At 37.1% G+C, this 14,553-nt stretch overlaps 1 protein-coding gene across 1 annotated transcript in view; it reads left to right on the top strand.

Annotated features, from left to right (window-relative positions):
- The window catches only part of VAV3 (vav guanine nucleotide exchange factor 3), a 167,329-nt gene that overhangs the window by 104,786 nt on the left and 47,990 nt on the right, over window positions 1-14,553 (top strand). Inside the window, exons 18-19 of the mRNA XM_069862564.1 lie at window positions 6,415-6,437; window positions 9,407-9,452. Coding sequence (XP_069718665.1) covers window positions 6,415-6,437; window positions 9,407-9,452 — 69 coding nt within the window. The remainder of the gene's footprint in view (window positions 1-6,414; window positions 6,438-9,406; window positions 9,453-14,553) is intronic.

Consider the following 14,553-nt stretch of genomic DNA (forward strand, 5'->3'; position numbering starts at 1 on the left):
ATACTGTTTTGTGTTGCATCTTTAGCTTACATCCATCTGCTCTCTGTCCTCTCTTCAAACTTCACTTTCTTTTTTTTCAGTCTATTTCTCTTCCCAGCAAAGGCTCCCAGAACTCTGTGGCTCTGGAAAAGCTAGAAGAGTTGTCTGTCTTCCACTTGCTCGTGAGGCAGAATGATAGGAGGTGCTGGGCTGTGGCCTGCTCTGATCGTAGCTGCAAAAAAAACTCTTCCTAAATTAAAGTTCTTGTCATGCTCCCCCTTCCTCTATGAATGGCTGAGAGTGTAATGGAAAAATGATTTTATCCGCTTTGAAAATGTGTCTCTCTCCACCTGCTCAGAGACCTCAGCCAATGAGAAGGAAGGGAAATGTTGAGATCTTTCTCTTCTGTTTTCCATTTTTACATTTTATTTGCCTTTTTAAAGAATGAAGTGTTGATTGAGCAGTGCTGCCCATTCATAATGTGCCCAGAGTAAGAAGGAGTTTAAGGAGGAGCTCTACCATTTTCCACTTACCTATATTGTCTAGAAAGGGATGGGACTATTCACATTCTTTTAAATACTGTTTTGTGCAACTTGAGTATGAATGAATTTCTGGACCTATATTTTCACTTTTGCTGAGAAATGGGGTCTCTCATAAGGTATCTGCATGCCTGCTAAGTTATGGGATGTTATTAAAGGAGCGTAGCCACGAAGTTATTATGTAAAATGCAACTTTTTCATTGTGTTTTGTGGAAAAAGTTTGCTCTACATGCCCAAACTTCTAACATAGTTTTAATTTTGAAGCTTTTCCCTTTGAAGTCTTTAGAGAAATTAATTTATGATAAATTTAATTTTTCTAGTGGTGTAATTTGCTGCTCCTGTGGGAAATTAGCAAAGGTGGCTTAAGAGTGCTATTAGTTAAGAAATTGTAGAGTATAGCTGCAATGCTTCAATAGTAGCAAAATGCCTGGAACGTTTATTGTATCGCTATGTTTTTCTTTTGTTTCCAGGGGACTATTACAGCTTTTTTCTCAGGGTATAATGGACATGAAACACAGCCATCCTTTTAGGAAACTGGACATTATTATTCCCCAGTCATATGATATTAGTTACAGCCACTGACATGGACAAAATATATATATCCCACGATACGTGCATGGTCTGTTTAATCTGGTGTTCTGTCATTTTGCCATTGGTGGATTTCACATGCTTCACAGGAGTCCTCTGTGTGGTAGACAGTGCCCAGGATTGATGCTAGTGTCTTAATTATGCTAAATTTTCTCATTATTTTTGTAATATTCTAAGATTTTTAATATAATTCTTATTTTTAACATTCTGAGATTTCATAGAAATATCTAACTGTGAACAGCGAGTTCTGTAAAGTTTTTGCTTGGGTTTTATTTTTTGTTGAGTTTTTTTGTAGGTTTTATTTTTTGTTGTTTTTTTTTGTAGGTACCTTATCCTGGTTATGTTTGACCTTTTTACCTTTTGAATTCAACATGTGACTGTGGGTTTTTGTGAGAAGAGTCAATGGAAATCTTGACTGACTGCTTCTATACTATAAATTATTTTATAACTTCTCATGACCTCTTATTAGTATACTCTCTGAACTGAATAGCCTTAATTTTTTATTACCTCTTCATCAGCTGAACTTCTGTGCATCAAATAATTTTCATTCCCATTCTGTAGACCTATTTCTAGAGGTCTATTTGAAAAGGCATGACTAGAATTCAAAACACTGCAGTAAAAGCACACTATTAGGTTTCTTAAAGACGTTTGAATTTTCGTCAGCATTTTATGTTTGTGTACAGTTTAAGATTTTGTTTTCTTTTTAGAACAGTGAGCAGATGTTTTTGCTAGCCTCTCTGAAATGATGCTGAGAACCTCCCTGAGTGGATTAAATCTGTTTGTGTTTCATTCCAAGTTGCAGTTTGTGAAAATTCAAGAGAGACATCCAAAGACAGATGAAACCTTTAGAATGACAAATTTAATAAGTGTCAGATTTAGATGATACACTTATGAGAGAAGCATAGACAAAATCTGAAGATAAATTACTGTGTTGCCATACTATGCCTTATACGCAAACATATGCCAGCTCTTCAGATGTTTTGCTTCAAAGAGGAGCAGTTCAACAGACTGTATAAGTTGCAGCAGTAAGAGATAGTTAATCAGTTGAATTAATAAATAGAAGAAAATGTCTGCATTTAGCCTTTTTTTTTTATTGTTCCTGTCCTTGTTGCCCTAAAGCTGCAGTGCTAGTTCAAATCTTCTGTTCTCATTTCCGCCATCTATTTAACTTATTTTTACCCTGAAATGCTGCCCTGTACATGCTCTAGCAGTCCTTTGCATTTTCATATATTTTACTTTTATGCGCTAGCACTTAATTTTTCTGTTACCTGAAATCCTCCATGTCCCCTGTTTTTTGCTAATGTTCTGATGAACTCCTTCAAGTCTGTTTGTACAGTCTTAAACACAAGGCCTTACAAAATCCTTGAAAGCAAGGATTACAAAATGTATACACCTATTTCTCTGACAGGGCCATTTATAAGAGCATTTGTGGCGTTCTTGCCAGTGGCTGATGTGGAGGTCATCTCTTCCCTTTCTACCTCTACTGTCTTCTCAGCTGCATTCCTATGTTTTATTTTGAGGTGCAGGACAATCTTACTTGCCCAGTGGTGTTCTCCCACTAGTTGGAAGAGTTAATATTTGGGAATGGTTAAGAGTGGGACCTTTGGTAAGCAAGCATAAGTATGACACACCTTTAGAAGACAAAGGGAGAAGCTGTCTCTATTGTTATTCCCACTTTTGTTGTATAGGTGCTTGTGTGGCCCTTGCAGTTTCTGCAGTATCAGTCTGCCCAGAACATACTGCAGAACTCCAGTCTGCTTCCTACTCTAAAATGGAAAAATTAATAATCCATTTCTGTTGCCAGACTGAAATTTTTCGAAGTCCATTCAATTATATTGGATTAAGTATTCTCAGGCAAACATTTGTTGGTTCCACAGACTATTGAATATTTCGAGTAGAACCATTTTTGTAGTTTCATCTACAATCTGAAAATGTTTCAAATAATTGAAATCTGTTGCCAAACCCACAAAATCTTCTTTATATCGCTGTTCCCAGGGAATGTTAGAAGCATCATTCTTCAGGGCATAAATGGATTAGAAAAACATTAACTGGGCATTTTTATAGTAATCTTTAGTTAAACTATGAATGATTCCTTACTCCTTCAGATAATTAAATTTGAAAAAGTACTACATTTTCTTAGGTAGAAAAGGAGTCTGTTCAGCAGTGTGGTGAACTTCAAAGAAAATGTTACCATATGAATGGATAAAGTTTGGAGTTGCTTTCATACAGTGATGTGTATGCCCAATAATACAGTCCATGCTATTTATGTAATAATTGCTGCTTCAGCAAATTAGAAATTATTTATAAAAAACATGTATTTTTGACATCTAAAAAGAAGGCAGCGGCTTTCACTCTTCACCTTTTTGCTAGCTTGATCAATAGTTGCAAAATTGCTGGCTCTCTTCCAAACCTACCATGTCAACAGCATTGACAAGTGCTCAAACCTCAGAATGTTCATTGGCGTTACCTCACTTTTTATCTAACTGCAACAGACATTGAGTTACATTGTTTAACTAACCATCTTTGCTCAACCGGAATAAAAGTCACTTGGGGGCTTGACGTTTTGTGCAGAAACCTACACTGTGGTGCTTCTAGGTCATGGTTTGCTTTTTTTCTCATTACACAATAACTGACTAAATGACCAGAAAGGAGCAGGTAGTCCTGTGGCTCCTTCAAAGTGGCTTATTTCACAGCTCCTGCATTTTAAGTATTTTTAATTTTCTTTTGGAATAGGAAGGTGAGTAGCTTGCTACGGATCCTTTTCTTTTACCCTCCATTTAGTTAGCATGTATATCCAGCTGCTCTGTTGCATTCCTGGGGAGCAGCTTATTCCCATTTTCCAGTCTGTCTTTCCTCACTTATTGAGGCCATCTGCTACTTCTCTTGCTTTTGTAGTAAAATATAGCTATAAAAATGTAACCCAATGGTATCATGGCCTCAGTGAATAAACAAAAAAAGTAAAAATTGTGCTGAACTAGGGCAGTAAAAGTAGTTTGCTGTCAGAATTGAAATGTCACTCTTTTGATAATTTCCTTGACACGTTGGTGATAAGCAGGAACTTGAATTAAAATAGTCATATGTAAAATATCTGCTGGTGGATATCCTCGGACTTTTTTTTTTTTTTTAAATAGAAATTAGGTTTTTTTGGCCGTGTACTTGTGTAACGTTTGGAAAAAAGGTCTCTCATGAGGAAGTGATTCACATAATACAGAATATTCTGAAATACCAGAATAATTAAACTGTAATGAAATAACAATACAAGAACAAGTTTTATTTTTTAAATTGACTTTCATGTGAAAATAAAGATACTAGGTATTTTTCTGTTCCTGGAATATTAATAGTGAAGTCACAAATGGCAGTTCAGCCCGTCAGTGTTGGCAAAGTTTGTGGCTTTCTTTGGAATCCAGTCCTTCCACTTTTCTCTTAATGAAATTTATTTTATGTGGATTATCAGGAGTATATACTACCTTTCTAAGTGGTGATTTCTTGAATCCAATTATTGAAAGTTAATCAATGAGTTTCTTAATTATTTATTATGAAAAGTGTTGGGATGCTGCAATCACCAAATGGTACTCATTCATCTTGTTGGGCTTGGGATATTTGCTAGAGGTAAAAATAATCTTCAACAACAATTAAATTAGTTTAATTCTTTCCAATTGGAGGATAGAATGACATTTACATTTTGTTTTCTTGATAATAGATCTGGAGACCTAAATATAGGTAATTTTAAAAAAACAAACCAAGCATGTCGAACCAAAACTATGAGTCTGGGTTTGAAGTTTTGCTCCCTGCCTTGCTAGTACTTACCTAAATGACTTCCTTTCATTTGAAGTAATTTATAATGCTGAGATGAAACATTAAAAAAGGGATTTTATTCAGTTTTTGGCAGAAATTCTGAAAAGTGTATCAAGTTGCGAAAGTAAATACCAAAATTACATTGAATTTCAGCAGCGCTTGGGTAACTAATGCCCTCAGGCTCCTCAGAAAACCTTAATAGTCTACCTGTGCCTCCTCCTTTGTGGTGGGCTTATTTTTCTTCTTTTTGTTCACTCTACAAATGCAAATTTTGGAATTGTTATAATAAAAGTGTTTTCTGTGGATGACCATATGATGCATCTTTAGCGCACTGTGTGAGAGGGGGGACTGAAAGTGTATGTGAGAAGAGAGCTCTGCCCGTGGTAAACAGGCTGTGCCTCCCTGGCCCAGCCCCGAGTCCTCGGCTGGTGTGCTTGGTCTCAGCATGTCTTATCATCTTTGCATAAAATGCTAGACAGCCAAAGATTCCACCATCCCCCACCTTTATTTTTTATTGTAATTTTTTTTTTAGCAGAACAAAATCTACTACTAGTTAAAGTTTTTTACTTGGTTTGCTGTGCGTATGCTTACTGTTTACAAGATATAACAGTGAAAGTTTTCAAACATGATAAAATACAGACTGGGCATGTGCAGTTTGTGCTTTGCCTCAACAGTATGTGCAGTCCTAGAGAGTGCACGCAGGTAAATAGATCTCTGCGTGCCTTGATAAGGCACCAGACAAAAATCTAGAGCATACCCAAATACCCATTATGAGATTACGCAGTGAAAGAAAAATGTAAAATATGTCCCTTTTTGTGCCTTTTGTAATGTGTGGTGGGGTGTGTGTGCAGAAGGCTTACTGTTTTGTTGCAGTCATATTACTGTTTTGATGCAATCGTCCTGATCTCCCACAGGACTGTATGGTTTTTTTTCCTCATTTTTAAGTGCTGCAAGAACATTCATAGCAAAAGAGGCAAACAAAACATCAATGGCTGTATTAATGGTGTATTAATGCAATGCTGACTTGAACTTAAACATGCAAAATGTGGAAAAGTTGAAGCTAAAGGCTTCAAATACATCTTATCTCAGTATACACTGGCATGTTTTGAAAAGACAGAGACAAAAAAAAAGTGTAACCTTGGCTTGCAATGAAGAACTAAAGCTTTTGAATTCCCAGTTTATGAAGTACTTTTGAAATGTTTCAACAGTTAAAGAAGTTTAGTGGGTCAGCCTGTGGTGCTGGTGTTGGGCAGCAGAGCGTGAGTGGCAACCAGGAGCCTTACCCAGCTGGCTGGGCGCTGCCCAGCAGGGCAGGGACTGGGGAGGGGAGCGCGCTTCGCTTTGCACAACAGCACCTGGCGCAGCCCCGGGCTGCTGGGGCGGCTGCAGGTATCAGCCAGTGAGAACAGGCAGCAGGCTTTGCTGTAATGCAACACAGCACAGACTGAGATTGCTGTAGAAAAAGCAAACAATTTATAATTGCCAATAATGCCCGTTTTTACTTATGTTTCAGAACACGGGAACCTGAAACACGAGGTAAGGATTTTGTTTCCCTTTGTTCCTTTGCGTGTGATGTTTGTTTTGTTGGTGACATGAGCTGCTTATTTACATTGTGCATGTTCTGTTGGAGCACGTAGGTTTTGCTTCTGTGTGTAAAACCAGATTTCCTTAGAGTGGGGGAAAATAGAAGTTGTATAAGTTGTATAAGTAACAAAGTATTAGTAATTAAATATAAGTGTTTTCTGTTCAAAGTGTGAGTCAGTTGATATGGCTAATGCTGAGAATTTGGAAAGGGGGACATGTTTTTCAAAGTTACAGGTAAAAAACACGCATTGCTTCACAACTGATGCCTAGATCCTTATTATTCCTTGACCAAATCTGGCAGCAGAGCTAAAAGGAATCTATTTTGTACCAGTTCCTGCCATGACAAGCTGCAGGGCAATGAAGGATTCACAGGGCAATATTTGTCTTTCCATGTAAAAAGACTTTAGTTGTGGAGGTATACAGTGGTTATGGATTTTATATAGTCTGGAGAGAATGGTAAAACTGGCCCTGACAGAGGAGCTGCTAAGGTGCACAGTGAACCTTGTTGTCAGCCCAAGCAAGCTGCAAGCTGTCCTGGGTTGTTTTCTTGCCAGCTGCCTAGGTGCCTTCCCACTGTTGTACAGAAGGGCATGGGAGTTGGGTTTTGTCTGCTTGTTACGACAAAGGAGAGGCAGCACTTTAGTCACAGAGTATACTAGTTTGTTGTGTCTATTTTAGATCAGAAGTTTATGGTAATATAGCTGCTTAAATGACACACTGGTTAGGAACAATGTACGAGTGTGTACGTTTCTTCTCTCCATAAACATGTATGTGTTCGATGCTGTCACTGACATGGGTGATGGAATTGAAAGGATGTTATTGCTGATGTGACGGGTGCAGGGGGCAGTTGTGCACAGGGCTGAGCACCTCCATGCTCTCTGAGCTGTTCCAGTGTTGCTGTGACCCCAGACAGTGATGTGAGGAGAGCCTTGTCATCCACTAGCCAGGTCCTTGGCTGTGGGTGGGAGTGAGGAGAAGACTGTGCTACCACAGACCGTGGCTGCCAGCCTGCTCTCCTCACTGCTTCCTCAACTGTGCCTGCAGCCCTGTGCTGCCTGGCTTTTCATGTGTCTGCCTAGAAATACCTGGGAAGTAAGGGCACTCTGAAATATGGTAGCTACGGCATGGTCCGTTTGCCTAGCAGTCCCATGATGCTGCAGCTGATGGGCAGTGCTGGGCAGATGTAAAAAGGTCACTATCTGCACCTTGTGGACCAGGCTGCCAGCCTTTATAAGGCCAGCTTGTGGTGAGCATGCTGGGGCTGGATCAAGAAAATATGTAGTTAATCTCTCCTGCTCCTCGGCTTCTCACCCCCAAACTTGATCTATAAATCCATTTTGTGAGTGGGGAAAAAATACCTCTCTGGAGATATTGATTTGCTATTGACCGTTGAGTTGATTGAGAATTGTTTTGATCTTTACCATGGCTCTTGTTCAAGCGCCTGCTTTAATTCTGTCTGTGCAGAAGGAAATGGGCATAGATGAGGATCTGTTATCTTGGAAGACAGCGATTTAGCTTTCATTCCAGTAATGTAATAAGTAATCTACTGGCACTGCAATACATTTAAGGATACTGAGCATGTTCTCATACATCTGGAGAATTATTTCCTTAAAATGTTTCCTCTCTGGTCCATTGGTGTACGTGACTTATGTTGCCAAGGAATTAGTGTATTTGTTTTATATTTCAGTTAAACATTTCTGTTTCTTCCTTCATGCTTGCTTTTCCCACTCCTGCTCCTTCCCCTCTCTTGTGTAAATCTATGGTTAATCACCACTCTGCATCAATTCTTATTAGCAATATAGCCTCTGTTTAAAACAAAATATGACTAGGGTATAGTTGAGCACTTGTGTTTTTATTCAATAATGTTACCTTCGTGGTAGCAGCAATTTTAAATTTTTCTTCTTTCCACTGCAGATGAGACAAGCTTACCTCCTTTCTTTGATTTGAGTTGTGGGATACAGAGAGACTATGTCCAAAGACTCTTGAGTTTGAAAGCTGTTTTTAAATGAAGCTTTTCATTTTGCCAGCTTGCTTACAGCGCTTAGTAATTTGGTTGTGCCTCAGGTTACTGCTTTCTGGCTTGCCTTTGTGTGTGTCCTGCATCAGCTTATATCAACTGCAAGTCAATCAGAGCAACCTAATTGTCACCATTGTTATGCAACATGCTTTTCTGAGCTTGGTTTGATTAGAAAATAAATAAATGCATGAACCATCATGCAAGCTACCAGTTAAAACGGGTTTGGAAAAGCTGATCAGTAGTACACAGATATGCAGTGTTTCACATCGAAATTTTTTGGGTTGTATATTAAGTTTCTTGGTGTATAAAATACATTGAAAAAAAAAGTCTCAGTCTTGTCAGAGAGTTTCTGATTTCACACAGCTCTGGTTCATCCAGACTTAAAAGAAAGAGGGAGGAAATTTACTAAGTATATTTATGTACTTGCCTAGAAAATAAGAAAATAAAAAATTCCATAGGAAACTAGGTACTTAAGTATGAAATAGGAATAGTGAAAGTTTCTACCTCATTAAACCAACACAAGCAGCTTTGATACTTTTGTGTTTGTGGACATTTTTCTGGGGGACATAATGCTTAACTGCATATTATTGCAGTGTCCTATTCATAAATAGTTAAACTCCAGATTTTTTATTTGCATCAAAAGATGTTGGTGTATGAACAAAGCTTCTAGGGACTAAGAACTTTTTGAACATAGTGTCAGAATAAATGGGATCATGAAAAAACTGTCTTTCTTACTAAGAATATTTTCAAAGTATGATTTTTCTTCAAGATAAAGATAATTGTGGTGGTTTGGGGAAATAAGAAAACCAGTTTTGCCTAGTAGATTGTGGGAATGAGAGGACTGAAATGTGCCTACATAAAAACATGTTTGTTCATATCCTTGATTTGTATTTTTGCTATGCAGAAACGAACGAATGGAATTAGAAGAAACTCTAGACACGTGGACCCAGGTTTGTGTCATGACTTTTTTAGTGGATAAACATTAAATGAAAAGAATGACAAAGCTCTATATTACTCTATGGAGTTGTATTATGAATGCTATTATAATGCATGCAATGTTGAGAATTTTCTTTATTGCTAAGTAGAGAAGATCTAAAGCAATTTCTCTGTAATTTCGAAGATAAGCCCAGCTGATTGCTCCCCCTCCCCCCCACTTTTTTAAGCAGTACTTCAGTTCTATCTGAAAAACAAAATGCCTCTGGGCTTTTGGTTGACATGGCCCACCCTACTGTCCTCTGCAATTTTAAAAGAAATAACTAAGTGATGAAAAGCAGACAGTTGCTTATAAAGCTTAGGTTCTGATCTGCAAAGCTGTGGATATTTTCAACCACTTTACTGTAGTGATGCTCAGTGCTTAGCTGTATTGAATATAAGTTCTCGTCTAAAAGGCGTAAACCCATTGCAGTCTTATGTAGAATTTCAAAGTGATTTTATTCTTTCTGTTAGTTTATAGTAGGTATTTTTGTGGAATCATGGCAGCAGCCCTTAGGAAAATTCAGTGCTTGCGTATAGACTCTGTAGTCAAGTGGGTGAACATTTTCTCCGGAGACTTATTATGTGTCTGCATAAAATACTCAATGGTTTTCAGTGTAACTGTGTGATATTTTTAGTGTCATTTTTTATAGTAATTACATTTCTGTCCTTTATGTTTCTTGTATAGTTTAATTACTGGAGATTTGTTACGCAGATATTATTTGGAATAAAACTCTACTGTGGATTATTAAATATTTCTGGATGTGGACACCTGAGAATATTTGCAGTCAAACATTAAACAGGATGGCAATGCTATGCACCACATTACAGTCTGGCAGAGCTAAGCACATTTCAAAAAGTAGGAATGCTGGTTGTGCCACTAGCATTGCAGCTGCCTTGGCTCTGAAAGTCTAAATGTTGTAACTAGCTCAAGCAGACCACACCTTTCCTGCTCAGGTACATTTGACGTGTTTTGGAACACGTATCGTCACTTTGTTCCCCCAGCAAAAAAAGTTGCTTCATGGTACACCTCAATTGTTCTGTGTGTTGACCGAACTCATTAAAGATAAAAGGAGAAAATCAGCACCATGTAACTTTGAAAATTAATACAGTCAGAGAGGGAAACATCAAGAATATCAATTAAATAATGCAGAAGAGGAGAATTCTTCCAAGTGGGCATGTTTGAGTTCTTCCCATTCATTGTAGTGAAGTGTAATGTCTGCTTGCAGAATAGTCCTTATACGTCTGGATCTTTAAACATAGCTGTGTCACGTAGAGTCCTAAATGGTTAAGTAATTAAACTTTGAGAAATTTTAGAGTATACTGATGGTTTCACTTGCTGTTGAAGTCTGGATGAATTATTTACATGATCTTTGTAAGGCAGGATGCTTTAAAATTAGTTTTTGTTGAAGATGAAGTACCATTCAAGTCACCAGAGTAATTGAATTAAGTGGATGTTTAGAAGCTGTGGGAAACCAGTGCCTAAAATATGGTTCTGCTCCCTGCCTCCGTCCATTTGAGCTGTTGGGGTAGTCTTACTGAGTAAAGTTCTTCGACCCTATTATGTTTTTTGAAAGCCAGTAGAAATGCAGAACAGGCGTTTGCTTTTAACATTATAAATTTTTAATAAATAATAAAAAATGGCATACTTACATGCTCTGTATATTTAATTTGTCAGTTTTCAAATGAAGTGAGCTTTTTTTATTTGCATTTTGTCAGCATATATATTCTGAGTCCTGCTGTAATGTGGTGAAGAAGACTTTTAAAGACGTGAATATCTTTGGTAAACTCTTAGCATCTCTTTTACATATTGTGTATAATATTGCTCATCAGATTACACATTGCCTTGAGAGACAGAAGATGCTATCCAGAGAGCAGCCCTTGTCAGAGACCAGTTATTTTAGGCATATGTTACTGCATTGATCCTAAGAGCTTTTCAAGAACACTGGCATATAAATCTCTGGAAATCCTAGCACTGTGGTGCTGTTTTTGCTGAGAGAGGTAGTTAAAGTCAGAGAACATTTAAATCTCAATGTGCCATCTTTTTAGCTTTTTTTTTTTTTAAATAAAAAGAGAGAGAGAAGGAAAAAAAGTTTGCTGCTCAGACTGATTTGTCTTCAGGGAGTTTAATATGCTGCCTCTATTTGTGTTGCATGTTACAGTGCTGAAAAGGTTTAGGAAAGCAAGTATTTACTGTGAATCAGGAACCTGAAGTATCTAAATATTGGTGGGGTTTGATATCAGCAGTAAATACCATTATTTTAGCTGCAAGCAAATACTTACACAAAATACTAGCACAAACTTTTCAACATTGTGTTCTGTCTTGTGTCTTTCTGTTGTCTATCTTCAGCTATTTTAGTTAAGAATAATGAATGTGAGAGGCACAGCATAGTCAGCTTGATGTGTTTGTACAGCTCTTTTTTATGCTTGTTAGAGCCAAATTCAAGTTCTACAGACACAGCGTAGCTCTGAATGAAAAATCATTTAAGTCTGATGAGAAGTTCTGTGAGTAGAAGGATGATCTGAACAAAACTATATGGAGATACTGTATTGAAATATCTCTTCTGTTAGTAAAGCTCGTTGACAGAGGAACCTGTCTATGTGAAGTACCCTAAAAGCAATAAATTGTTCATGTTAATTTGTTTTACTTTGAAATTTGGTTACAAGAATTGTGTGCAGAAACTGCATAAGTGAGAAGCAAATTGGAAAGCTAAAGGAAATATTACTTTTCCTTTTCTTTATGCTGTGCAGTATTGACTTCAGCCTGTGGTCCAGCCTCAAATAGCCTCCTGAATCGTTCCATCTACTAACATTTAGGGGAGATTTGGTTTAGATAAACTTTCTTTGGACTAATCAGCAGGTAATAAAAGCTATTGAGAGAATGAAACTGCAAATGCATCTGCAGCCAAGCAAAATTTGGTCTAGAGTTTGCATTTTATTGTAGAACAACATATTTCTGCTTAGTTATATTTGAAAAGATTGGTGTCAGCTTTGCCTAGAATGTTTATATGGAGTGATAATTACATAATATGTTTTCCTTGTGTGAAGAATGCAATGAAAACTTTCATGCATTTGTTTAATTTTAAGCATATGATTTGCAGTATTGACTTCAATGACAAACGGACCATTTGTGTATGTATGTGTGAGCATAAATTAAGGCTTTATGTTTACTTGAGAAGGATGATTCAATCCAACCTGTGTTTTTAATAGAAATATTTGTAATGTATTTTAATAGAGTAAAAATTATTTTTGTTATTGAAATAACACAGTGTATGTTCAATATCTTTTTATTTTTTTAATGGTATAAAGAGTCTAAATGTGATAGATTCACAGCTTGGTGTTTTTAAAACTAGCATTACCCTAAACACTTCTGCTAATATAAACATTGGAAGTTTAATCTCCAGAAGTGTGAAAGTGTATTTCATATCAGGAGGATAAACTTGGTAAAAATAGAACGCTGGAAGCCCTACATTCAAGATTCGTTGCAGATTAAACTCAAAATCTGATCAGTGAAAAGATGTGTTCTGACTTCTTAAACAGCTGATTTCTTTATAAGCATGGATTAAAGCTTAGAAAACCTTAGTTCCTAACTGAGAGACAGAACCAACAGGTCTTTTCCTTTCAAAGAAAGTAAAAAAAAAAAAAAGGGTTTTTTTTGAGGGGACACACAGTATTAACAAATAAGGTATGCAATGCAGTAGCTTGTAAAAAGCTATTTTTCAACCTGTTCAAAGTTCAAATAGTAGTAGGTATTTGTATTCCTGGTTGGTTTCTGGTCCCTACTTGCTTTGTGATGTAATCCTGTAATTTTAATTTTACACAGATTAGAAAGAAAATGATCTGAAGAGAATAACTGGGTTTATGGCCAGAAATATGTATGTTTTTTTTAAAAAAAAATATCTTTGCAGGGAGAAGTATGGCACTGGAGATATGTTCATTTAATTAGTGATAGTGGAAATTATGTTACTATGTGCTTCATATTTTGTTGAAATTGGATTGTGGATTCTTTTAATTAGGTCACGTCATTGTTATGTGTTTGATTATGAAGCAGTGAAACAATGCTCAGATATTTGTGATTGTGGTAATCTGACCCAAATGCAATTGCTGGGATATCCCAACCTCCAGACAATTCTTTGCCAAGCATGTTTAATATATAACTCTTCTCTTTAACTGTGAATTTTAAGCAGGTCTCTCATTTTCTTGTCTTATGAACTCTCCAACCAAATCCTCTGGAGTCCTGATTGACTGTTGTCTTTCTTGTTCAACCCAGCATAGAAAATACCCAATTTCATGGGTAAGAAAAGATAACCTTCTGCAACATGAAGCCCAGTGCTGAAAAGCTGGCATTCAGGAATTTATATCTCCATTTTAGCAATGGGGGCAGTCACCTGTGATTCTGGCTGGATCTCTGGTGTCCTGTTAAGAAGTGACTGTCAATATCATTGTTGAGAAAAAGAATTTATCTTGATTTTAAGCCACAGAATGAGCCTCCCAGTATTTACTTTTCTCATGAGAAGTGAGGAGCTGACTGATGTCGCTAGTGGTATCATCTTATTATGACAATCTTCTTTGAAATGGATTAGACCAAGGTAGTGTATTTTTCCTTTAGTAAAAGAGTTTGTGTCTAGAATCAAGAAATACATCTATATGTGTTTTTTTGAGACATTCAGTAGTGTTATTTTATTATTTTCCTGTCAATAAAATGTAGGAATGAATAGCAGTTCCCTTTTAATAGTTCTTATCTTTGCTTTCAGACTGATTAGAGCAAACCACTATAAGCCATTTGCTTCTGCATCTTCCCCCAGGACTTTGCTCAGACTCCCCACGGGCTTATTTCTTTCTGTTTTAAGTATCTATGAAAAGCTTCTGGGGGAGTTGATGTGGCAGCATGGACTAAAGTACTAGAGTATACACGAGACGTTCTTTTCAGCTTTAGATTCTGTTTGTGTTGAACGTAACCATGGGGTTTAATGGCTGGTCAAAGTGAATGTGTACGTGAAGGAGGAGCTGACTGTAAATTAAATCAGGGAAAGCCAGAAGGGATACTGGAGGAAAGAGAAATGTTTCATGAAAGTTCCT

This window comes from Phaenicophaeus curvirostris, chromosome 8 (assembly GCF_032191515.1).
Source record: "Phaenicophaeus curvirostris isolate KB17595 chromosome 8, BPBGC_Pcur_1.0, whole genome shotgun sequence".
NCBI classification, from domain to species: domain Eukaryota; kingdom Metazoa; phylum Chordata; class Aves; order Cuculiformes; family Cuculidae; genus Phaenicophaeus; species Phaenicophaeus curvirostris.